Source organism: Manduca sexta, chromosome 3 (assembly GCF_014839805.1).
Source record: "Manduca sexta isolate Smith_Timp_Sample1 chromosome 3, JHU_Msex_v1.0, whole genome shotgun sequence".
In the NCBI taxonomy this organism is placed as follows: Eukaryota; Metazoa; Arthropoda; class Insecta; order Lepidoptera; family Sphingidae; genus Manduca; species Manduca sexta.
The window spans coordinates 2,079,211-2,104,855 of NC_051117.1; the positions used below are offsets into that span (position 1 = coordinate 2,079,211).

Sequence of the window (25,645 nt, forward strand, 5' to 3'; positions counted from 1 at the left end):
CTTAGCTAATTGTAGGTATCTATGTGTATAAATAAAAATACAAAACATTGAGTAAACAAATCTGAGCGCAGTTTTATTTCTTTTAACCAATAAAGGAATTGAGTACATATTTTATCTAAGAGCCATTTCATTAGCATTTATAAATTGTGTTAAAATAACAGGAGCCTTACTGACATTTAAATTTATGACCCACTTATGTATACCGTGTATGGGGTAAAATAATGAAAATGCACATTTTTTTTGTTTATCATTATCCGGCGCAAAAAGAAAAGATGTGCGGCTAATTGCTGACAGTTTGAACAGTCCCCGTCTGACCAATTTTTTCGTCGGTGTGCTCACGCGCCGCGCCGCTAAGAAGGTCAATTTCGAAAGTAATGGCAGATACTACTAACTTCCCTGTGTTACACTCGCGCCAATATGGCTTAATATTAATTTAGTAAACGGACATCAAATTGTAACAACAACAAAAATATTGTCACGATAATAAGTTATGGCGGGAAAATTATTTCAAAAACAGCGCAGAGCTACAGTAAAAAAAATATTGCAACTAAAAAAAAACTACGCGTTCTAAATTTAAAAAGATATAGAAACATGATTCAGTTGCCGAATATCTTCACCGAGGATCATATCCGACGATGGAATGCTTGCAAATTCGAGTAAAGCAAAGATAAACAAGGTTGGTAAAACTGGGGCTTTGCCAAGTCCAGTATTCAGGGTCGCGGGCATTCGGTGTTCGGTGAAATTGTTCTTCCATAATAATGCGCTAAAAATGTTCGCAAAACATCGCAACAACGCAATGCTAGCCCGACTGGTTGGTGCGCCGTGGGAATATTCACTTACCTTTCAGTTATGGGCACCGCTTTCGATTTGAGCTCGTAGAACATGAAGTCCTGGTGCTGCTGAGCAGCAGTCATATCTTCCAGTATCCTTTGATCAACACTAAAATCGTTCGTCAAAAGAGATGCGAGATCAAATCCCATATCAATCCCGGATTCATCCATTTTCGAACGAAAACACAAACACAAACTTTCACACTGACTAAGTTTATTACATAAATATGCTAAACAGTCATATTTGTTCCAAAACAAACGTGGCTATTTGTTAGAGAATGGGATGAATTTCTCAACAGCATCCATCCTGCCAGCTGTCTACTTGTTGCTATTGTATTGTTGGTTATACATGTAAATGATATGTGATAAAAGGTATGACTACAACCCGACTATTTTAAATATCACTCATTATCATTTGTAACCCGAACGTTCTAAAATTTTTCAATGGGGTCGTATTATAAAAAGACAAGTCAAATGTTTTTGTTACTGGCAATGTCTGATTACTTTCTTTAATGTCAAGCACGGACAACACAATTTTAAAATCCGGAGAAGAGGTAATTATTTAAAAATGCTAAAAATCTTAAGTACCTACATATTCATATTATCAATTAACAATATCACATTTTATTTATAATAGCCTTTGATTAATTAAAGTAAGGGTGACCAATTTATAATTTTTATACCCAATAGTAGGTTAAGAAATATGTTTAATGAAATAAAGTAACAAAATATAAAGAATTGTAAAGTATAGTAAAGGTAATTGTTTACATTAAATAAATATTCACTTAATTTAACATTACATAGGCTGTTTAGGATCTATAATATGAGATTATTATATCGAAATTATGATTAATATTATTGTATTAGTAGTTTCTTGGCAAAGCATTTGGTAAGAATAAAACAATCCCAAAAAGAGGTACAAATCAGCAAATCAGTACAAACTTTTAAAAAAACATTGTGATCTCAACTAAAGTATCAAAATGTCGAAAGCACATCCGCCAGAATTGAAAAAGTAAGTCATTACCTTAAACTTCGTAAATAAAAATCAAAAATAAACCTAGCGTCTTCGCGCCATAACCTCACCGCCCATTCAATACTAACTTGTTTTTATATTACGGTTTATAGAAGCATTCTTGAATTTTATCAATTATTTACCAATATTTCGATTTTAAGGCAGGCATTGCATCTTATTTTCAGGTTTATGGATAAAAAATTATCGATAAAGTTGAACGCCGGACGCGCTGTGACCGGCGTGTTGAGAGGATTTGATCCGTTTATGAACCTGGTGCTCGACGAATCTGTGGAGGAATGTAAGGATGGACAGCGTAACAATATTGGAATGGTGGTGTGTGTTTTTTTCATATCTTGCTTAATTAGACAGTATTGTAGGTACATTGGTCCGCTGTTACAGATATCATGTCTAACAAAAACATCATATCTTAATTCTATATTGGCAAAATCGTGCTCCGAGCCATAATGGAGCTATGATCTTGAAAAAATAATTGACTGTACAAGGCTTTACTACTGAGCTGCTTAAATGAACACTTTGAAGTGCTTTAGTTATACTTGATGATGTCTTGTAGACTATGCATTGTTAATTCATATTTTTGTGATGACAGTGATCAGACTTGATGTATTATTAGCTGAATTTTGATTGTGATTCATTGACAGATATGTAAACCATCATGAAAAGATATGCATATCTAATATATAAAATTCTCGTGTCACAATGTTTGTCTCCGTACTCCTCCCAAACGGCTTTACCGATTTTAACCAAATTTTGCATGCATATTCAGTAGGTCTGAGAATCGGCTAACATCTATTTTTCATACCCCTAAGTGTTAAGGGTTGTCCACCCTTAACATTTTTTTTATAATTCTATACAAATTTTTATTTTTTTTATTATGTCGCATTAAAAAATACATTCAACCCTAAATTTATACCCTCCAACACCAACCCCTATTTTTTGTAAAAAAAAAAATGTTAAGGGTAAAACAAAGTCCCCTGCTGCATCTGTCTGCCTGAACGTGTTAAACTCAAAAACTACCCAACGTATTAAGATGAAATTTGGTATGGAACAGTTTGAGACCCTGGGAAGAACATAGGCTCCCGGGAAACTACTACTTTTATAACGGAAAACTTTAGCCTGAAAAACTTTATAACGCGGGCGGAGCCGCGGGCAAAAGCTAGTATCCCTATAATAGTCAATGTGAGTGAGGATAGACTTATCCTCAAAGGAGTAGGCAGAAGTGTAACTGGTGTACATCTATTCCTCTATCTAAGAATTCTACCAACCGCATGGGACCAACATTAGCTTTCCTTAGTTTACACTCCTAGATTTTGTAAGCACGAGATCGCATTTTATTTCTTAGCTTGCCTTGCACAAGCCGTAAATATATTTCCAAATGCAATGTCAATTAGTAACCTGATGTTTCTCCCATCCTTTTTGGGAAACGGCTTTCCCTGACTAAAAGTTCCACTGTGTACTTTTTGAGGATATGAAAGTAATATATACATTTTATCACAAACCATGATTTATTGTAAATTTAAACATTTGTACAATTAATTCCAACAAAACCCATCATTTTTTATTGCTTTGAATGACACGTCGAGCTTTTCATTTGCCTGATGGTAAGTGATACGAGTGTAATACATAGTAAGAATAACATCCAAAACTTGAATTACAAAGTATTGTTTGATAGTCCATTGTGCTCGCCATCCTGAGACATGAGATGTTAAGTCTTATATTATGTCCAGTCCACACTCTCTTTCAAAATGGAACACAACAGTGACTACACACTGCTGCATGACGGAAGGAATATCTACAACTTTAGTAGTTTTATGTATATTCTTGTTTTTATTTGTTTTCAGGTGATAAGAGGGAACAGTATCATCATGTTGGAGTCTTTAGATAGAATATAGAATTTCCAATTACTAAGCCCGATAATTCAATTAATTTAAGCTAGGCACAATACAAACATTAATGATTGTGAAATAAGTATGACACCTTCAATCATAATTCTTTCAAATAAATGTAACTTTGGAACAGTTTAGTTAATTAACACAAGTATTTCATTTAAGCTTTTTACGTATTCATCCGTTATATGCTGTTCAACATTATAAGGGTGAATGTTAGTAATTTGGTTCAATATCTTTTTGCATTTGTATTTATAATTTTAAGATACTGCTTGTGATTACTTTTAATAATATTAGTATAAATGTGTTGATCCAATTATTTTAAGTACATTAAATTTAAGGTTTGGGGTAGAAGATTGCTACCAAAATTCTGAGTGTACTATTGTAATAAAGCATGTTTCTACATTAAAATGTTGTTATTTGTTAACTTGGTTATAATACTATTAACACCTATATTATTGGGGTTTAGCATAACAGATAATAGCGCACATCTTTATGCCTGAATTGTGTGGGCACAGACCAGTGGCACAGCGTGAAAGTTTTAAGTACGCATTTTGTAAAACCCAAAACTATGCTAGGTACGCCATTAAATTGGGCGCAAGCTTATATCTGTCGGTGATAGGGGTTATTTTGGCTTAATATAGGACGAAAATTCAACGGCTTTTTGGTATCCGCAAAATTAAACATGTCGCTTTGGGAAATTGAGACAGCAGAAATGTACTCGTATATAACATTGTAATTAACCCCAAGTCAAATTGATGATTATTCTTTCCTATTGGTTTGCTTTTTATATGTGCTTTTATTCTAATCCGATTCCACACACACCACGAAGGTGGACAGAGGTGTAATCAAACCACCTACTGTTCGCCCCGTTTACCGCCTCATAATATGATAGGGATCATTATATAGACATACTATTAAAATGCGTAATTTCCTTCCCCATATTGACATTTACATTACGCAAAAATGGCACCTATCATAAAAATAATCGGTAGAGCTAGGGAGTGTATCCCTAATTCCTAAAATTGCTGTCAAATCATTGACAGATGATATATCAGGGTTGTCAGTTATTTAATTGGATACAAAAAATAATCTTACTTAGATACTTTGTTGCAGTCATTTTTATTAATAATATCCATATTAAAATAAATTTTGAGACGTTTTTATTCCTTTAAAAATTCCCTAATTTGATTTTTTTTTGTTATACATTGAATGTAATTTTTTTTGCAATTACCGACATTTGAAACATAGCTTTGCAATTTTCTAATAATTTGAGTATACAAAGCGTTTTATGTCGATATCTTATTATTTATATATATTTTTTGGTACAAGCAATGATTCCTCTGAAGGAGATCCTAAAAATTAAAAAAGGTCATAGCCGTATAATTATAGAAAAATATTCCTGGTAACCCTGCACAGATCTGTCAGTTGCGACTTGACAGATCTGTCATTGGTCACATATTTTTATGATTGTATTTTTCGCATTGATTGCGTTTACGGGATTCCCTTACCCATCAAAACAATTTCCGTTTGTTTAGCACAAGATAAAGTGGAGCACAATGAAATGAACATAATCGGCAGTTTAATACGCCCCTAATATTTGACTAAACTAACCCGTAAGTGAGTGCTTTTTTTTTGTTTAGCAAGTCACTAACAAAAGAAAACTTTGAATGTGTTTCACTTGAATAAAGAACAATGATTACAAGCTTGTTAGAAAGTGGAACCGTACTTCCTTTGCATACTGAGAACGTATTCTTTTTTTGAATGGGAAGATTTAAAATCCTAAGACTATGCTACGTTATGTTTTGTTACGATTATGAGGTCATCATAAAGAAAACATCTGATGCACACAAGCGAATGCATTACGTGTATTAACATAACACCGACCATGACTGTAATTGATTTTTTTTTTATGTGGCATGAGAAACCTTGTTAGTGCTCAGTAAGTAGGTTGCATTGTCTTAAGCCTACTTGTAATTCTTATGTGTGTAAATATTTATGTAGTAAGCATTGATTTGTAGAATGGAAGATATATTTCTGTGTGAGCATTTCTTTTTTTTTGTGCATTTGTAAGAATATTCTAGTACTTTATAGTGATATTATATTTTTATCCTAGATTTAATTTACAGAAGTTTTATGGTTTATTATAAAAAAGCATTGTTTGTAATAAGATAACGGGATTTTAGTTGCTATGTTTTCAAATAACAAATCACCCATGTATTTCATGATGAACTGAGTGGTAAGAGCTTGGAATAAGCTCCCATAGGATGTGGTCACAGCAGAAAATGTGAATGGTTTAAAAACAAACTTGATAAATATTTTGTTAGGAAGTAAAACCGGGATCGAGAATTGCAGGATACAGGAATATCAGTTAAACCAACTGCTTGCCTGATAAATAATAAATCTAAACAGCAATGTTATTTTTATAGCGACAAAGCCGTCAGAGATGGCTGATACCCTTGACCCCTTGTCTCCGAACACAACCACCTCACCAGGGAGAGGAGTCTTCAATAAATTACGCATGAGGTTCTGCAGGGCAGTGCCCATCAGCAGGTCCAATGGAGAAGGTATGTCATAAGCAAAAATGAAAGTTATTTCTTTATTTTCACATATAATTATTTATAGGCAGACATAATACTGTAGGCATTGTCAACCTTTACATGGTACAAAAATAAATAGAGGCAGGTGTAAAATAAAAAAAAAACAATAATAATAGAAAAAAAATGTTTAGTTCAAATAAGCATAAGATGGTAGGCACAACCATTTATAATTATAGATAATAGAAGAGTTCTATTTAATATTATGAAAATTCAATTGATTAGAAACTAAAGAGTTTCTAATGTAGTTAAATGTTGACATATTTTTCATGGTAAAAAGTTTCACATAAGTAAGGAATAAGAATTGTCTAAGCTTTAAGATAACACCCAGACAAGTGCTATAAATAAATTGAGGTCATCTCCGATAGTGCATAAACCTAGGCCACATACAGGGTCATTTTGACATTGCGTTACTTAATGAAACCACATACCTATCCTTTTAAAAATAATATTTTACAAAAACTTACAAATCATAAATGTACAATAATTTAAAAACTTGAAGATAATAAAAAGTAATTTGAATTTTACATGCAGTAATACTAGTCTTAGAGAATTCATTATAATTCATGTACACGTCACATTTGTGCAAAACTACAAAATTATTAAAAAAATAATAAAGTAAAACTGGGATTGTTGGTGACAATATCTAATAATTATGCATAATTTTTGCAGAGGTAATGAGTTAATTTGGTTTCAATTATTACCAAAATGCCAAAATGGTCCTTATAATTATAATTGTAAATATTTAAACATCATATAGGGTAAAGATGTTACTATATTTGAAACATACACCAATGTGTATGAAAAGTCAGAACAATCTCACTTTTCATAATAAACGAAAATTTTACACTGTTTATAAAACATTGAATTGTAAAAGGCATACAGAGTGAGTCACAGTATTCATGCAGTTCTTTTTCATATATTGTATGTAAAATCAACATGGTTTAGGCACATTTATATTTTAAAAGATTAAGACGCTCAATGAACTCTGTTTTACAGAAGATTGGGCATGTTTTGATATGATAGAGTTATGGTTTAGTTATCTTTATAAACACTGATGTATCCACACATATTTGTATACCACCAGTCACCGCATATAACCACTCACATTATAGAAATGCGAATGCAAATTCACTTGCCTCATTGAATACATTTTTGTATGATGAGCCAAATGGACATTTCAGAATTTTAATAAAAACGAATCTCCGAGAGCAGACAGGAAACTAATGAAGTTTCTAAAATTATTACTATTAGTTTTAATGAAATCTTATACAAACATCTTAAAGTATAATTAACCTATATATCTTATACATAGGTAGTAATATATTTCACGTTATGTAAATACATAATAAATTAAACATTAAGATAAAGTTGCCGTATAACACTAGGTCATTTGTTCAGTGCATCGTTGTCACACCGTCTGCTCTACGCGTCTGTAATGTGTGGAGATAAATATTATTCTGGTGACTGTTTTTCTTTTATTGTTTCTTAATACAGATGTATTTTTACAAAATAGTGTTGAAATTTTATTTCTTTGTGTAATTTTAATGGAACGTTTGAGCCACTGCTTTGTTGTCACGTAGCTGCTATGTGCAAGGATTATATGTTTTGACAGATAATTTACTTGGGTTATAAAGTGTTATGAGATTTTACAATGTTTTAGTGTGATAAGTGCAGTGTAATACCATGCCTTGCCATTCCAAATATAGTGACCATCGACATTGACTTGAACCTCTACCTGGTCTCTCAATTGTCCTAACCAGCTATACTCAACCTGCGGCCCTCTGAGAATAAGCAAGCTTGACTGCCAAAAATTCTCAAAAACTAAAAAATCTTTTCCCTAGGCTCACATGAACTGTATGCTAAACCCTATAAAAATATAATCATAATTAATTGTGAATATTTTTTACTAAGTTAAAAACATTAAATTTTAATCAGTGTTTAGATACAATAGCCCATGAATTTACGTTGCGACCTGAGACACTATACACCTTTGTGGCCCATATAAAATAAGGTTGAGTATGGCTAGTCTAAAGCTTGAATAGTGTATACATTATTTTATGATTGCAGGCTATGTGGAATTCGGCGAGTTCCGCGCGGAGCACCCTGGCGTCAAGAAAGTGGGCACTTTCGCCGGCGTATTCTGTCCAGTCGTGCTGTCCATGTTCAGTGCGCTCATATTTATACGAATGGGTGAGTTTAGAACATAGTATAATTTATTATACATGGTCATTTAGACATTGCGTTAATAAATGAAACTATATACTTGTTTCCTTGAAAACAGGAACACACCACTTTACCATAAGTTATTCTAAGCATAGATTTATATATACAAAGTGTAAGTTTAGAATAAATTAAATATTGATAAAAATAATTTAATATTACGCGCTCTAAGGCCACAAGAAGACAGATTGTCAGACCGGCAACATCATACTTTTTGTTAGTCACAAATATTAAGTGTAAAGTAAATATATTTCTTTCGGTCAGAAATATACTAACACACAATATTCGCACTAAACTGCAAAATAATTATTGTCAAAAATATTTATTTTTGGATGATTTTTGGCACAATGTTAGCAGAGCTAAAGATGAATATGTGCTTTCATTTAATATGTCAAAAATTACAGTGTATGAGCCTCTACATATTTTACCTACAGCTAAACTGACCGATTAGTCAGGCTTTCTTTTCAACACCTATAGACGCTGGCTAGACGGATTATTGTAAAGTTGGCTATGTGTGAATATATTATCACTTTAAGAATAACAAAGACACAGACACTATTAATAAGTAATTTAGGTATCGCGTTTAATTTGAATAAGTCTTAACAAGGTCACCTGTCAGTTCAATTCTCTTACATTGTATCAATCATATTTAAAAACGATTAGGTTGTTTTGTCTTGTCGAAATAAGCAATAAGTTATTAATACTAGGAGTTGTATGTTGCACTGTTCGCCTGAAAAACTTTTCGCTGTATAAGTACCCGGTGTGTATTTTTCTGGGTTAAGGGCCTATAAAATGTCAATCTAAGACACGGTCTATCGGCATGCCAAATAACAATAAAATCCTTCCAGCTGTATCTACATAAATTTGTAATAAACATCCGATTGTCTAAAGATGTTTATAAGCATATTAGTAGACACTAAAAATGTATAATAATTTATTTTGTTTACGCAAGTCTTAGACATTGTCAAAAAATAAATTCGCGGTTTTTTTTATTACAATTTACTTCTGATGTCGAGCACCCTCACCCCCTCCCCTGCGGTACCGAGAAGGCTGCAGTCTTTGAAGCGTCATGAGAAAATTATAATATTAAAAACAGGATCGAATTCGAAAAATAATTTTACTTAAAATGTAGGAAGTAAAAAAAATTAAATCATAGACAATCACACTATGGAATCTCATTTAACGGAAAATAAATCAATGAAATGTAACAATTCATCCGCTATAATTGCATATTACCGATATCAAACAATTACGACAATAATTGTTGTCACGTGTTACGATTAAAATAAAATAATAAAATACTTTATTTATCACGTAGGCGAACAAAGTTGCACTTATGATACGTCAAAACAAAGAATAAGAATAATTATTATTTCTAAACAACTATTAAAATCACTTATATAACTATGGAGATTTTAAATTAGGGATAAAGTTTATACAAAAGACTAGGTACAAAAGTACGAAGTAACCAGCTCGGGCTGGCAAGTAGGGGGAAATAGAAGGGTAACGCGTCGCGATCCTCACCGGTGAGGACATGAGCCCTAGCCTAGCTAACCTACCAGCCTTTCACTAGCTACCTAAGTGATGACTACCCGAAGAAGAAAGGCAGAAAGAAACTCCGGGCTTTCTTTTTGTCATCAATTGTTCAGTACTTCATTTGTATTTTTTCCAAGTCTTTCTTTTACATAGTCACAATAGTTATATAAGCTAATGCACGCACATCACCGTTAACATGGGATAAGATGAAATCCAATCGACTAAACCTGGAGCGGCATAAAATAAAATTAGCGATAGCAAATAAAAGAGAACATAGATTCATACTTAAATAACGGCGTACAGCGTGCATTCGCCTACATTTACAATCATAGTTTTCAATCATGAGAAAAGAAAAAAAAATAGTGATATTGAACAGGCAAACACAACATGATCGGGTGGTCGTCTTTCAAAAATTACATTTCATTAAGATATGATATGATTATGTCAAATTAAAACTATAGAAATGTCATTATTATAAAAAAAAAGCATGTGAGACATGTAACAAAGACATTTTAGGCAGTTAATTAATTACTAATGTGTGCTAACATGGTGGGTCATTGTGTGCAGGACAAACTTTCCAAACCGTCTTATCATTAAGGTAATCAGATACAGTATAGTATCCTTTACACATTAATTCACGCTTAACATAACACTTGAATTTTTGTTCGGTCAAATTGGTAACTTCGAAGGGAAGTTTATTATAGAACTTAATGCTATTAACTAAGAAAGATTTATTGGTTTTACAGAGCCTATGATTAGGGACAACCAATTTATTTTTATTTCTGGTATTTAGACTATGCAAGTCACTGTTTTTAATAAAAGTACTAAGGTTTTTACGTACGTACATTATATTCTGAAAAATATATTCGGCCGGCAAAGTCAGTATATTCACCTCTTTAAACATTTGCCTAAGGGAATCATGAGAGCGAAGGTTGTAAATAGCTCTAATCGCTCGTTTCTGCAAGATAAAAATGGTCTGCAGATCTGCAGCAGAGCCCCACAGAAGAATACAATAGGACATAATGCTGTGGAAGTATGCAAAATACACTAGCCTTGCCGTAGCCACGTCAGTTAATTGTCTAATCTTCCTAATAGCAAACACGGCAGAGCTCAGTTTACTAGAATTTTTTTGAATATGGGGGCCCCATTGCAATTTACTATCGATTGAAACCCCGAGGAAGACCGTTGAGGGAACTAATTCTAATTTATCCCCATCTAAATCAATATTTAGTTCCTTTTTTTTTATTCAGTAACGAAAATCTGACACATTTCGTTTTTGCGGCATTTAAAAGTAAATTATTAGAAGAGAACCAGTCAGAAATCAAACTAAGTACTTTATGTGGCTCACCGAGATTCTCATCCCTTCTATTTAACTTAAAAATAATCGAAGTGTCGTCAGCGAACAATACTACATCTGCCATATTATCAAACAAAGATAATGATATGATTATTAATTACCACACGCATATCGCTATATGTAACGCAATGCGAGTGATGACGCATATTTACGGGGAAGAGTTAATATGAATTCTATTTTAATCTCTTAAAGTTGAAATTGCATGCAGGTTTTTCTCTAACTTGGGGGTACACGGCTTTTTTACGTATACCAACGTGTATACAGGGTGATTTTTTTAAGTGAGCGTGGAAGGCGAAATCCGAAATTTGAGGTATAGCGAATAAGGCTGATACGAGTCACAAGACTAATTTTGCTGAAGACTACAATGGCAATACCGAATTTTTTTTAAATAAATATTTCTGGGTAAAGGACACGTGTCGAACCTGTCTATTTTGAAAAAACATATACATACTTTATTGTATCACTATTCGATAGTATCGTAAATATTTTGAAAAGAGCAACACCAGAGTTTCTTGCCCATTCTTCTCTGGTGAGAACTGCTTTCCGAACTGGTGGTAGAGTTAATATTGACGGAATCTAAATAATGTATAACATTTTACGTATTCAATTAAATCATTTCATTTCATTCCATTTAAGGATAAAATTCTAGGAAGTAATGATATACGGCAAACTAAAGCAAATTTTTAATAATTATTCTACCCACAGCAGACTCAAAAGCAACCAAACACAATCATAGTTACTTTATGTCCTCCAAAAATAATAAATTTTGTAACTATTTATTTTCCAGGTTACCTAGTAGGCAACGCTGGGCTCCTGGTAACGCTTGCGCAGTTCGGCATGGCGTATCTCATAGTGGTGTTCACCGTGACATCTATTTGCGCCATATCCACCAACGGAGCGGTGGAGGGCGGCGGAGTTTATTGTATCCTTGATAATTGTAGCTTTTGATGATGACTGCTTGACCGGGGAACAAATTCAAAATAAACTCTCAAAGTATTATGTTATATGAAAAGCATAATTTTAAGGTTATTTTGGCATCAGGAATCATCCTGAGGAAACTTGCATAGAAGCTGAGAAGCTGAGTCTGAGAAGTTCTCTATAACTTATTTTTATATTGGCATCAGGGAACTAATCAGTCGTATATGGTTGAATACAAGTCCGTCATATAAAAGCTCTAACGGGGCACTAGTTTGGGCATAAAACACACCATAGACATAATATTTATGATAATAAAAAAAATCATCTAAAAATTCTGAAAACTACTCAAGAAAAATTAATTTATATGAGCCATTATTGAGTCAAACTTTTTTTTGCGTATGATCTTAAGTAAACATTTATAAGAGTAAGTGAACTATTTAATAAACAAAACTTGAATTGTGGTTTAAGCGCGTGTGGTTAGCTGAGTTGGCGCAGTTTTATAAACAAGTCACCTATCAAAATCCGTTATATGCTGAAATTTAAGATACCATTTGAGATGTCGTTATTATCTGTTAATTAAATTGATAATATCATAATGCTGACTGGAACTCGACAGCGTCTCAACTGATATCGCACTTGAGAGCGAGTACTGATTATCATCATCTTAATACGGCCCTTAGTGTTTAGGTATTTAAGTTTATATTTTACATTCAGTAGTGTAGCTTACCATAGAGTGGCTCTATATCTATATTTGTTGGGGATTCTTCAGGGCAGTGCGAACTTTTGGGCGCCCGCTTAGTTTAATGTAGGTATAGGCCAAGAGAGGCCCCAAAGCTCGGGGGCCTTGTACTACTGATACAGCGGTAGTTACGCCCCTGTTTACAATACATTGATATTGTTCTATGATTGGTCAAGAATAGTACTTTTCCTCAACACCTCTCAGTCATGATAAGTAGAACGCTAGGCCCCGAGTTCGGCGGAGCGATAGGCACGCTGTTCTTCTTCGCTAACGTCGTGTCGAGCGCGCTGTGCGTATCCGCCTGTACTGAAGCACTAATTGAGAACTTTGGGACTAATGGTGAGTATTTTCATAATATACAAGGCATACTATAAAATTCTCACTAATGTGACCAGTCTTGGAATTTAAGATATTAAGTGCCCGTTTCACAAGTTTCAAGTAAATTTTGTTTTAAACTTATTATATTGAACACATAAAGTAAACAGTTTTTTTACCATTTAATTGGGAGCTTGCATTAGTGTTATGTTAATTCATGATATTTTTTTTTATAATAAGTGCAATTTTAGTGTGTAAGGGTTCAATGGGTGGTCATATTAACTGTCATTATTTGTCATCTTTTTTGTAAAATCAACCCCTATTAAATAATGGAGCTATACCCGTGACATATCTTGAATGTTTGCCGGCAAACATTGACAGCTACATGACATTACGCGTGTCACGGAAAAATAACCTTATTATGTAGTATATAAGGTTATAATCCCGTGACACACGTGAATGTCATGTAGCTGTCAGGTTTGCCGGCAAACCAAGACATAGCGAAAAGTGTACGCTAGCGTACCATACACTTATGCTATCTACTGGGAAGAAAAGACTGAATGTTTTTGTCTAAATTGTGTACATATATTGTATCCAGTGTAATATGAAGCCGTTGGGAATAGCATTTTATACAATGAAAATACATTTCATTATAGCCTTATCAGGAAAATAAAAACGTTCACCATGTGGTAAAGTGCGGAACTAATTTCTTGTACTGATAACGTTTAATTTAAAACGAAAAAGCAAAAGTAGGGACTCAGAAGCAGGTTTTTTATTTTCCTGGTCAGATAATACTTACATTATATGTTTTCTTTGAATACGGTGTATTGTGAATGATACGTATTCACTGAAGTGGTATTCGCAGGGTACCTGCTGCACGGCAGCCCGGGCATCCCGGACGGCTGGTGGTACCGCTTCCTGTACCGCTCCAGCCTGAACGCGGCGGGGCTGTGCGTGTCGCTGGCGGGCGCGGCGCTGTTCGCGCGCACCAGCCTCGCCATCTGGCTCACCATGCTCGTGTGCCTCTCCAGCGCCTTCCTCAGCTTCTTCATCACGCCGGCTTCCATGGTGAGGGACTTACCAATTAACTTCAAATTTGAGCAAAAGGCATTTAAAGTAAACCTCTGAATTTTCTAAAAAAATTATGTGTGTATTCTTTGTGAATTATTGCTTGCTTTAACGGTGAAGGAAAACATCGTGAGGAAACCTGCATACCTGAGAAATTCTCTATTAGGAATTTTCGAGGGTGTGTGAAGTCTATCAACCCGCGCTAGGCCAGCCTGGTGGACTAAGGCCTATTCCCTCTCAGCAGTAGAGGAGGCCGGTGTCCAACAGTGGGACAGTATATAATACAGGGCTGATATTATAAGCAAAAGGTGGTACAGCAAATGTCACCAACCTCATCTACAAAGACAACACAGGCTTTTAACACCTTGTGTACGGTGATCGCTATACGACTGGATACAAAATATATCCTACCATTAACAAAGTAATATGTATCTTAATATTTTTTCTTTTTTTGCTTTAATTAACGAGGCGAGCTCACCGTTTGTCTGATGGTAAGCGATACGACCGTCCATAAACAGCAGAAACACCATCCGACAACTTGAATTACAAAGTGTTTGGTATTCCACTGCGCTCGCCATCCTGAGACATGAGATGTTGAGTCTCACTATGTCCAGTTACATTTTTCGGTTTTAACAGATTAGTATTAACAGGTAGACAAACCCGACACAAACCACCTGATCAATGACACAACGCTGAGCTACACTGGACTGAGCTCCGCCACGCTGGTTTCGAACCTGTACCCCTCGTACGGGAGAGACTACACGACATCCGACGGGCAGATGGTCGACTTCGCGTCGGTGTTCGGGGTGCTATTCACTGGAGTGACTGGAGTCATGGCTGGCGCTAATATGAGCGGTTAGTAGATTTTGGGGCGGGGGGAGGGGGGGGTTAGCGCGTGCGTATAATAAAATAGAAGCTCTTTGAATATAAATTTAGAAAAACAATTAAAAAGAAGTGACTACTAGTATGTTTTTATTTTTTTTTTCTATTTGTATATTTTTTTATAGCAAAGACGCATTCAATCCATAAATATCCCAAACAAATGTCTCTATACGTTTTTTTGTATATTTTTATGTGATTTTTTTTCATAAAATATTTGTCATATTAAAACTATATATACTGACTAAATACCATCAAAATTACCTTGAACAATTATCCCTCTCCAGGTGAACTGAAGAACCCGTCCCGCAGCATTCCCCTGGGCACCCTGACTGCCTTACTGTTTACTGCGATATCGTACTTCGCGCTCAGCATTCTGACGGCCGCCACCTGCTCCAGGGAACTGCTGCAGAACAACTACGTGTACCTTCTGCCCATTAACGTGTGGCCGCCTTTTATTGCCGTTGGTAAGTTGTAAACCATAGATTATAAAAATTTTAAAATACAATAAAAAAAAAAATAGTCGCAAGAAAAAATTACAATTCCGTTTACTTCATCGACATATTTTTTTTTTTTTTTTTTAGTTTTAACAAACTAATTAACCGATTTTGAAAAAAAGTCTATGAGACCTATCGGTGAGTATATTTTTTAAAAAATAAGTTTTCAAATTGTTTAATACATGATTGACTTCTGTGGTTACAAACAAAAAAGTATATCATCATAATATTCACGTCAAATTGAGAACCTCCTCCCTTTTTTGAAGTCGATTAAAAATATATTACATTGCTTAAGTGTATTGATAATATAATTTGACTACCAAAGTTAATATTGATATGGCCCTGACTTCGGTTTTCAGGTTAGAAACGTTTTTCGTATTATTTTATCGTGTTATACCCGCGATATGTCCATGGAGAGAGAGTAATATTCCACTTTTATTGTGATAACCCTATTTGATTTTTTTTTCTAGGCATGCTAATGGCAACTTTCTCAGCTGGTCTTTCTAATTTAATTGGAGCCTCAAGAGTGCTGGAAGCTTTGGCTAAAGATAATATATTTGGTAAGTTCGTTTTTCTTTTTCGTAAAGAGTAAAACTAAATGAACGCTGTTACACATTATTGTTATTAATGTATTAAATATTATAATAACATCAGCCCTGTATTATATTGTCCCACTGTTGGGCACTGGCCTCTACTACTATACTTTTAAATATTATACATAAAAAAAAACTTCACGGCCTTAAATTTAAAGTTAATATCTATATCCGATTCCAAAGCAGATAGGTTATCTACTCGTCGTGCTTTTGAATGTTTTTGCTTAATTATATTAGTTTTACTATTGTACTTCCATTTGCAGTTATTCTATTCCCACCATGGGCCGCTGCAACACTCTTAATGCTTTACATAAAGTTTAGTTTTAAAATGGCATGACTGTTCATCTCTTTTGTTATTGTTTATAAAATTTTTGCTAGGTTTCCTCCTCCGTCCGATGGTATCTCGCTCCGGTAACCCTGTGGTGGCCGTGATCACGTCCTGGCTGCTGGTACAACTCGGTGTGATGGTGGACTCGCTGAACGCCATTGCGCAGATCAACACGGTGCTCTTCATGACGAGCTACTTCGCCATTAACCTCGCCTGTCTCGGACTAGATCTCGCTTCTGCGCCTAACTTCAGGTGAGACGATTTTAATAGGCGTGGATAAAAGTTTGATTTTGTTGTGGCGATACTATGCGATTTTATTGTCTATTAATAACAAAATTACTGATATTTAGTGTTAGTTGAAAGATAAATAAATATCTTTTTGAAACGTTAGGACTACGTATTTGATCATATTCGTGGCACGCTATACGTTGGTGAACTATAGAAAATGCTTCAAACATGACAGTATTGTGTTCCAAAGGTTAATCTATTAACATTGGTGTTTTGATGGAGTGTAAAAATATATTTGTTTTCTGGATAACAGTCTATGATGATATTTCTTTTATGAATGCTGAAGTCGATACTGTCTATCAAAGTTTTAAAAAAATTAGATTTTAAGTATCGATATTTCATATATCGATAGTTGGTCGACATCACAGACATCAGGCCGATGCCTAAAGCAGCAGACTGGGCCCTGTGGCGTACCTTGGGAGAGGCCTATGTCCAGCAGTGGACTGCAACGGGCTGATGATGATGATGTTGCAGGCCGACGTTCAAGCAGTTCTCGTGGGTGACGTCGCTGTGCGGGCTGGTGGGCGGCGCGCTGCTGATGTTCTCGCTGCGGCCGCTGCACGCGGGCGGCGCGGCGCTGGCCGTGCTGGCGCTGGTGCTGGCGCTGCACGTGCTGTCGCCCGCCGCCGCAGACCCCAAGTGGGGCAGCCTCAGCCAGGCGCTCATCTTCCATCAGGTCACTACTCTCGCCACGACAGCTGCCCTACTCATAACTAAAGTCGATATCGATGAGTCACATATACAGTTCTCGCGCAACGTCCGAAGAATCTTAACAAATTAAGACGAACGATTGCAGTGATTTTGTCGATATTATAGTATCGATGTAGCTAATAGAAATATTAGCGAACAGTCTCCCAATGCTACGTAATATTTTGGAACTACTACAGCGCTGAAACAGACATACATTGCCGACTTCTTTTTATACCTTCAAAAGAAACTTCATCAAGCATTTGTCAATCATCTACTACAAATAATTACTCGAACGTAATTTACTATTTGACAGGTGAGAAAGTACCTGCTCTTGCTGGATCCTCGTCGGGAACACGTGAAGTTCTGGAGACCTCAGATGCTGTTGCTGGTCGCTTCGCCGCGGCAATCTGCGCCGCTCATCGACTTCGTCAACGACCAGAAAAAGGTACAATAGATACATCATTATTTGAAGGAATGGATGTTAGAAAAACTTGTTAATATAAATGCCAAATTATGTTGAGAAGTTTGTTAGAAGTAACTGCAGAAACTGATGAACAAGTTTCGATGAAAGCGTATATGAAACAATGACCATGTCATTAAAATATAGCTTTTTGTATGGAAATACACTAGTGAGACCTTTTTATCGAGCTATAGCATTGCGCATGTCATTTTACAATCGACTATTACCCTACAGAGGATATTATATTAAATATTTATTTCCCAGGGTGGTCTGTTCGTGGTGGGACACGTGAGGGTCGGCCAGCTGGACGGCACGGGAGATCCGCTTGCGTCTGAACACAAGTACTGGCTCAAGCTAATCGACCATTTAAAGGTGAGGAGATTGATTTTGCAATTTTTAATTAATATTTATAATATCGATTTTTTTTTTTATTTACCGATATGTTATTACACAATATTTTTATTGAATGGCATACACAGTTATAAGGTTAAATTATATGAATTAAACTATTTTTATTTCGAGTATCGAGTAATATTGTGGAGTGTCAATATTCAGAGCAGTTTATAGCAAGCATTTCTCATCAAGTTATCGGCTTGATAGTTTACAAAATATGCATGTTGATTTACTAAAAACTCCATATAATTTTAAGTACAAAATATAATTCATGGACATAATTATTGTTTTATTCAATTAAAGTGAAAAAGCCTGTCTCAGTGGCTTTGTACCGGGACAGTAAAAGTGATATATTGTTTTTACTCTGTATCACCTGGGAGTCAGGAATTTGTGTCCATTCTTATAGATATAGGTTGCCCCGTATAACATTGTAGACGGAACATAGCATAAAGTGTGTGTAATAGCCCTGGCTGCATTTCTGAATACCCCTTCGGAGACAAATAACTAATTTTAATTTTGATGTTCTATACCAATTTGAGGAAAGTGGTCGGATAACTAGGTCTGTGTGTTCATGGTGTGGCTGCCCGCAGGTGAAGGCGTTCGTGGAGCTGTGCCTGGCGGAGTCGCTGCGGGGCGGCGCGGCGCACCTCACGCGCCTGGCGGGGCTCGGCGCCATGAAGCCCGACACCGTGCTGCTGGGCTTCCGCGACCACGCGCCGCCCCGGGACTTCTTCCGCGAGTCAGTACTTCTGTCTTCTGCCTTCATTCCCGAAAGGATCGCCAGAGATGCAATTTGAGCATCCATTTGTCGCCGTGTATTCTATTACAAACCCTATAGCCATAACGGGCTGAAATTCCCGTCTCCCGGGTCATACTGAGCTGAAAGACCATATATCACTTTGCTCTACCCGTCACTTAAGAAGTCAGAGCAGAACCCGTATTTTAAATAGGTCACCGGCCAGTGTTGCTTTATATTGCACCATGGCTCGAATAGTGAATTGCTCAGAAATAAAATTCTGAGAAATGAAATGTTTTGTTTTTAATATTCAATAACGATATCAACAACCTCTTTTAAGTGTGATTAAAATATTGTCACTAACATTCAACACTCTGTATAATAGTTGGTACAACATTTTGTGTGAAATCGCCTAACACTATTTACTTACAACTTGTTCTTCCAAGCGTATCAATAGCAAGCAGATTGTTCTATCTTAAAAATAAGACTAAATTATTTATGCAATATGCTCAAAATGTATGACGCCCTACCAACATATCAAGGTCATGTAGAAGACGAGGATTATTTACAACACCTCTATATTTTGCAGACTGTCATCCCCGTACAAGACGGATATATTCGACCTGGAAAACGGCGAGGTGATATTCCCGGTGCGACGAGTGAACGCGTCGATATCGGCGCGTGAGTACGTGCGCGTGGTGTCGGACGTGCTGTGCGTCGGCAAGAACGTGTGCCTCTGCAGACACTTCCAGAGCCTCGACATGGCCGCCGTCGAGAGGTTTGAATGATATTTAGTTTGTTGATGTATCAGTGTGGCAGGATATTTTGGTATTATTATTTTATTTATTTACTAGCTTTTGCTCGCGGCTTCGCCCGTGTGGAAGAGTTTTCCGGGATAAAGGTCCCGCTTTATATTTTCCCGGGATAGAGAGTAGCCTATAAACTTCCTAGGGTCTATAACTATCTACATACTAAATTTCATAAAAAACCGTTCTGTAGATTTTGAGAAAATTCATAACATACAGACAGACAGAGACGGGGAGTTTGTTTTATAATATGTATAGATTTCAGCACTTTTTTGTATTGTAATTCAATGACGAGACGAGTATCTCGCTTGCCTGAAGGTAAACAGTCTTCTGACAGTAGCAAGATAGTATAGAATTTTGGTAAAGTACCGCGTGGTATACCACTGTGCTTACCACCCAGATATAACATGTTAACTCCTATAATTCTCAATAATTAAGCTACAACGCCCTTCGAACTTGATGACAATAATGTACACTGCTGCTTGATGGTAGTAATATACATGGAGGTGTGACCTATTTGGATTCGAATACGAGTGATCTACCATCAGTAAAAAAATAAATAATTGTAATTATTTCGTTATCGGTTTGTATATAAAATAAAATAATTATTCCTAAACTGTATGCTTTTTGTTTCATTAAAAATTATAAAGTACATGATATAAATATTTTAAAAGTAACAATAAGTTCCTAAGTCGTTGTTGGGCGCCCGCCTGGCCAGTACAGTTTGTCACTAGCCCGTTGGTCCGCAGGAAGTCGTCGCCGGTGCGCTACATCGACGTGTGGGCGGCGAGCGCCGTGGGCGCGTCGACGCCGCGCGGCGCGGACGCGTTCAGCGTGCGCGGGCTGTTCGCGCTGCAGCTGGCCGCCGTGGTGCGCTCGGCGCGCGGCTGGCAGCGCCTGCGCCTGCGCCTCTTCGCGCCGCCCGACCACGCGCGCGCGCCCACCGCCATGCACGGTACACTTACTCACACACACATACTTAATATTCATCTCTCTATGTAATATCTTACACATTTATTTATTAAGTTTTCCAGCAGACTTAACACTACAATTACAATAATATAATGTAAGCCCAAGTTAGGAAAACTCAACATGCACATAATTTAAACTAAAAGTGACTTAAGCGCAGCAAATTAAGCGCAATATAATTTGGAGACATGATACACATTGCAGATGATACCAGTCTGATACATCATTCCAAACTGAAACCACACGAGATCAGCCTGTGTATGCTTGCATAATTGTATTAAAGTTTCAAACAAGCATAATTGTATCGACAGTCGCCAATCTATCAGATCTCATCTCCATTTATCATCAGGTGCACGAGGATTAGTCGTGTTCGTAAAAAAAATGTCCCTTTTATGCATAATGGTAATTACAAACCATTTTGTTGTTATCTATAACTTAACTAAACTACTGACAATTAATTTAATATCACATGGATGCTATCTCTACAACAGAAGCAGGACGTACAGTGACGCTCGAGTCGGAGCGGTCGTCGGAGCCGGCGGCGACGCGTCCGCTGCGGGACCGCCTCGAGGAACTCCTCAAGTTGCTGCGCATCAACGCCTCTATACACATCGTGAGTGTAGCACTAGACGAATGAACACAATACACGAGGAAGTTTAGTCACACAAACGTGATTATACGTCCTAATTTATATTTTAATAACTTGAACGTCACTGGACGTCCTGATGTGAAGTAATTTAAAGGTTTCGTAATTATATTCTCATAACGAATTTGTCCAGTATATTAATCTATGTAATTTTGTTTTAAAACAAACGATGACGGACGTGTTATCACGTTCGTAAAAGATATATGCTTAGTTGTTTTTCATTGTTGTCAGCGCATGGTTTTGCTACCGTCTGTGTATTGCAAGTGCTTTGAGTTCTTAACTGTTATTTTTACGTTCATAAATGATATATGCTTAGTTATTTATTATTCTTGTCAGTGCATAGTCTACTGCCTGTGTGTTGCAAGTGCTTTCGGTTCCTAACTGTTATTTTTTTAAGGTGGAAGATTGGCCTAAACTGGAATTAAACAGATGGTCTGGAGACGAGGAGGAAGACGAGAACAGCGTGTACCAACGCATACCGATGAGCTATGTTAAAACGTAAGTGATTGAATCTAATAGAGTATGATTGACGAACCAACGAGACCTCAATATCTGCCCATTGTAACCTCATTTTCATTGTTCGATATAGCATGATGAAAAGTAATTATTTAAGTAATATTATGGGATTTTTTAAATGAAAATTCACGTTTAGAAAATGCATATAAACTATTATTGAATTAGGCCGAATTTTAGAATATATCATATTACTTTGTGCCACATTATAGAAGGGCATAGTTGTAATTTGTTCTATGCGTTCCAGTCTAAACAGTATAATAAAGGATCGTTGTGCGGAGGGCACGGCGGTGACGTTCGTGCAGCTCCCCCCTCCGCCCGTGCTGCCCGCCACTGAGTCCCTCGCTGACGAACCCGTCTGCGAACAGTATTTGAAGGTACATATATCAATTACAATCAGCTCAAAAAACGCGACTCGTAAATCGATGTCGTTTGATGTTTGCGATTGATAGAGAGACCAATGCGTCAGTCATTTGTCTCTTAACCGATTACGAGAAAACTACACGGAGTCATGTTATGTTTTTATCGGCATAGATAACGGACTCTTCTGTGTACCCATCTACAAAAATCGTTAAGGATGTTAACTGCCTCGGTGGCATAGCTGTATTACGGTACGACTGCATTATCTTACTATTAGCGCATGGCATAATTAACATAAATAATTGTAAACTTACTATGATTTACCATCGAAAAAGCTAAAGTGCCTACGTTTAGTATTTGAAGAAAATTTAACATATTTTAATATTAACATTTATAACTCTATTCGACAGGTATTAGATGAACTCACAAGGGATCTCTCTCCGACCATACTCGTAAGGGGCTTGAAATCCGTCACATCGACGGCTTTATAAACGTTACTCAAATTAGATTTAATAAGCACAATCGGAACTGGTTTCTTTCTTTCTTTCTTCTTCTTCAATATTCGTGCCAAATGACATGTCAGTTATACAGATCATTCTATTCGTATAATAAATTATCCCATGCGTGGACGAGTCTTCTCTACTAAAGGGTGGGGTTAGACCCAACTACGGCATAAGCTCCACTTCTCTCAATTTCAAGTCCATTGCTCAACATAGGCCAGCTCTAAACAGTAGCGAGCTTACCGGATGCGAGATTCTAGGCAGCATATTTTTGTACAGCTTTTTTAAACAATAGCCGAAAGGTGAAATATTTTTTCTTGCCCTTAGCAAGCGCGAGATTTCCAAAGTATAAGGGTCTGAGTGATTGACCGTTGGATACCCCCTAATGACACTGCTGTTCATAGATTTGTAGATCAGTCTATAAGAGGCAGTTTGCGTCCAGCAACTACATTATACTATTTTCTTCTATTACCCTATACTTGGTTTCTATAATTATTTTTGACTGATTTGACTTTGAAACTTGTAGTTAAAACTGGTTCCGATTAGTTACTGCTCGAGCCACTTGGCTGAGTGTAGCGTAATTATATGAGCTGTCATTTACATTGGCGCTTTATTGTAGACACGAAGTTACACCAAGAATTACCTAACACTAACATGTATATTTTGATAAGTAGCGGCTGAAAAAGACTTGGTCTAATAGAAAACGCTCAAATTTATGTGGAAGGATTTTTTTAGCCAAGGATATCTCCTAGACACGGTTTAGAGCCATTTTCAAAAGCCAATCATTTATAATCTTTAAAAAGTTGTTCCTGGAAAATTGTTTGTTTAATCAGATAAAAAAATAGAGGCTCTGAGATTTTGGCATGTAGAGGCTTGAGGCTTGTGTCTTGTGTTCCTTTAGGGCAAAGGACATTCAATATTTGTCTCGACGCGGGCATCAAACCCGCGAACGGTTACAATGTCAATAATAAAGCGATAATTTAAATTAATGGTTTGTATTCTAGTATTAAACATTGTTACCTTATGACAATCATTATATTATTGAAGTATACACGAATATTTTAGTTTGGATTCAAATTTTTTAAACATTTTATTTGTTGACAATGATTTTTTTTTAATTTAATTTATGCTTTATAATTAATTTTAGACATGAACACGTAGTTAAGTTAATTTACACATATATACATTTGAGATATTAATTTAAGGTGGTAGCTCAAGGTCCATTTTCATACATTTTGTTTCGGCTTTAATCTGGGTAACTAAACAAGTATTGGCAAGTAAAGAATTTAAATTCACGTCTAGTTAGTGATTAGTTCTCGCAGTTGAAAGAAAAATGTAAAAATAATTAATAATCATGGATATTTCGGCCTTTAAAATTTAATATGACGAAATTTTAAAGGCAGAAATATCCATGATTATTAATTATTTTTACATTTTTCTTCAACTGCGAGAACTAATCACTAACTAGACGTGAATTTAAATTCTTTACTTGCCAATACTTGTTTAGTTACCCAGATTAAAGCCGAAACAAAATGTATGAAAATGGACCTTGAGCTACCACCTTAAAAACTGACAGCATTATTGACGTAACACGAAACGAATATAGAACTCTAATAAAATAATAACTGAATGAATGTTAAGGATTTTGTCTATTCTATTGGATATTCTTGACTAGAATATATATTGTCATCAGGGTTGCACCATAAGATAGATGATAGAAATTGGCACTATTTTTTTATCTACTGTCATCGACATTTTGTTTGACACTGACACCAGTGAATGAAGCCACAGACATAATTTGTGACCTTGCGCAAAATGACATGTTTAGAGATTATTTATATTATTTTATTGGTTTGAAATATTATTTTATTTACTGACACGGAATACGAATAATCACTTCCATAATATTATTTTTTATCTATTTCTGCTTATATTTTTTAGTTGTAAGGAATACATAGGTTACACAATTCACCAAATTGTATTATTGTAAGATAGATGGGACCAATAATGTAAGTTCTGACATAGAAGCAGCGATTTTCAACCTTACGTCTATATACGTTTTATATGAATATATAATTATAAATACCGCGTTAAGACGCTCAGTGTTCTTTCTTGTTAAAATAATGTAAGCTGTATGATTATGCATATATGGTTGATTTTTAATTAATTTGAAATTTAGTTATCGCTGCTGCTACGTCGATGCCAGCTAATGTAGGTTTGGAATATCGAAGTCAATTAAGTTTTATTGTTGGTGCTGGAATGTTACAAACTGTTCTAATAAAATAAATCATATCCACATAGATATTTCTCTGCACCATGGATTTTGTATAATAACGAGTTTATTTTCGGCCATAGTTTTAAAAGAGGTAAAACTATCCTATTTATACCAGTGTACAGCATAATCTGATCGGATACTGTGGGCATTCAGATATCAGTGATTTGTGTATCCTTGACCACGGGTCTGATTGTGTAATGACGTCGTGTATCT

The 25,645-nt window shown here is 35.8% G+C and overlaps 2 protein-coding genes across 5 annotated transcripts; both read left to right on the forward strand.

Moving 5' to 3' along the window:
- Positions 1-1,630: 1,630 nt before the first annotated feature.
- LOC115449084 (probable small nuclear ribonucleoprotein G) lies at positions 1,631-4,157 on the forward strand. Its single transcript, XM_030176796.2, has 3 exons — positions 1,631-1,842; positions 2,028-2,175; positions 3,702-4,157. The coding sequence occupies exons 1-3, from the start codon at positions 1,811-1,813 to the stop codon at positions 3,750-3,752; spliced, it is 231 nt and encodes a 76-aa protein (XP_030032656.1). The 5' UTR covers positions 1,631-1,810; the 3' UTR covers positions 3,753-4,157.
- Positions 4,158-5,166: 1,009 nt separating this feature from the next.
- On the forward strand, positions 5,167-24,142 carry LOC115449079 (solute carrier family 12 member 9). Of its 4 annotated transcripts, none has more exons than XM_030176787.2 (20): positions 5,167-5,366; positions 6,176-6,313; positions 8,414-8,536; positions 12,247-12,381; positions 13,321-13,455; positions 14,297-14,499; positions 15,150-15,354; positions 15,666-15,845; positions 16,346-16,435; positions 16,847-17,048; positions 17,559-17,760; positions 18,088-18,219; positions 18,499-18,606; positions 19,218-19,366; positions 19,953-20,141; positions 20,919-21,124; positions 21,630-21,751; positions 22,182-22,282; positions 22,545-22,674; positions 23,068-24,142. In XM_030176787.2, the coding sequence occupies exons 2-20, from the start codon at positions 6,193-6,195 to the stop codon at positions 23,146-23,148; spliced, it is 2,814 nt and encodes a 937-aa protein (XP_030032647.2). In that variant the 5' UTR covers positions 5,167-5,366; positions 6,176-6,192; the 3' UTR covers positions 23,149-24,142. The 4 variants fall into 4 exon arrangements, with proteins under 4 accessions (XP_030032647.2, XP_030032646.2, XP_030032648.2 ...); XM_030176786.2 differs by having other exon boundaries at positions 5,167-5,362; XM_030176788.2 differs by lacking the exon at positions 5,167-5,366 and adding an exon at positions 5,383-5,688.
- Positions 24,143-25,645: the final 1,503 nt, after the last annotated feature.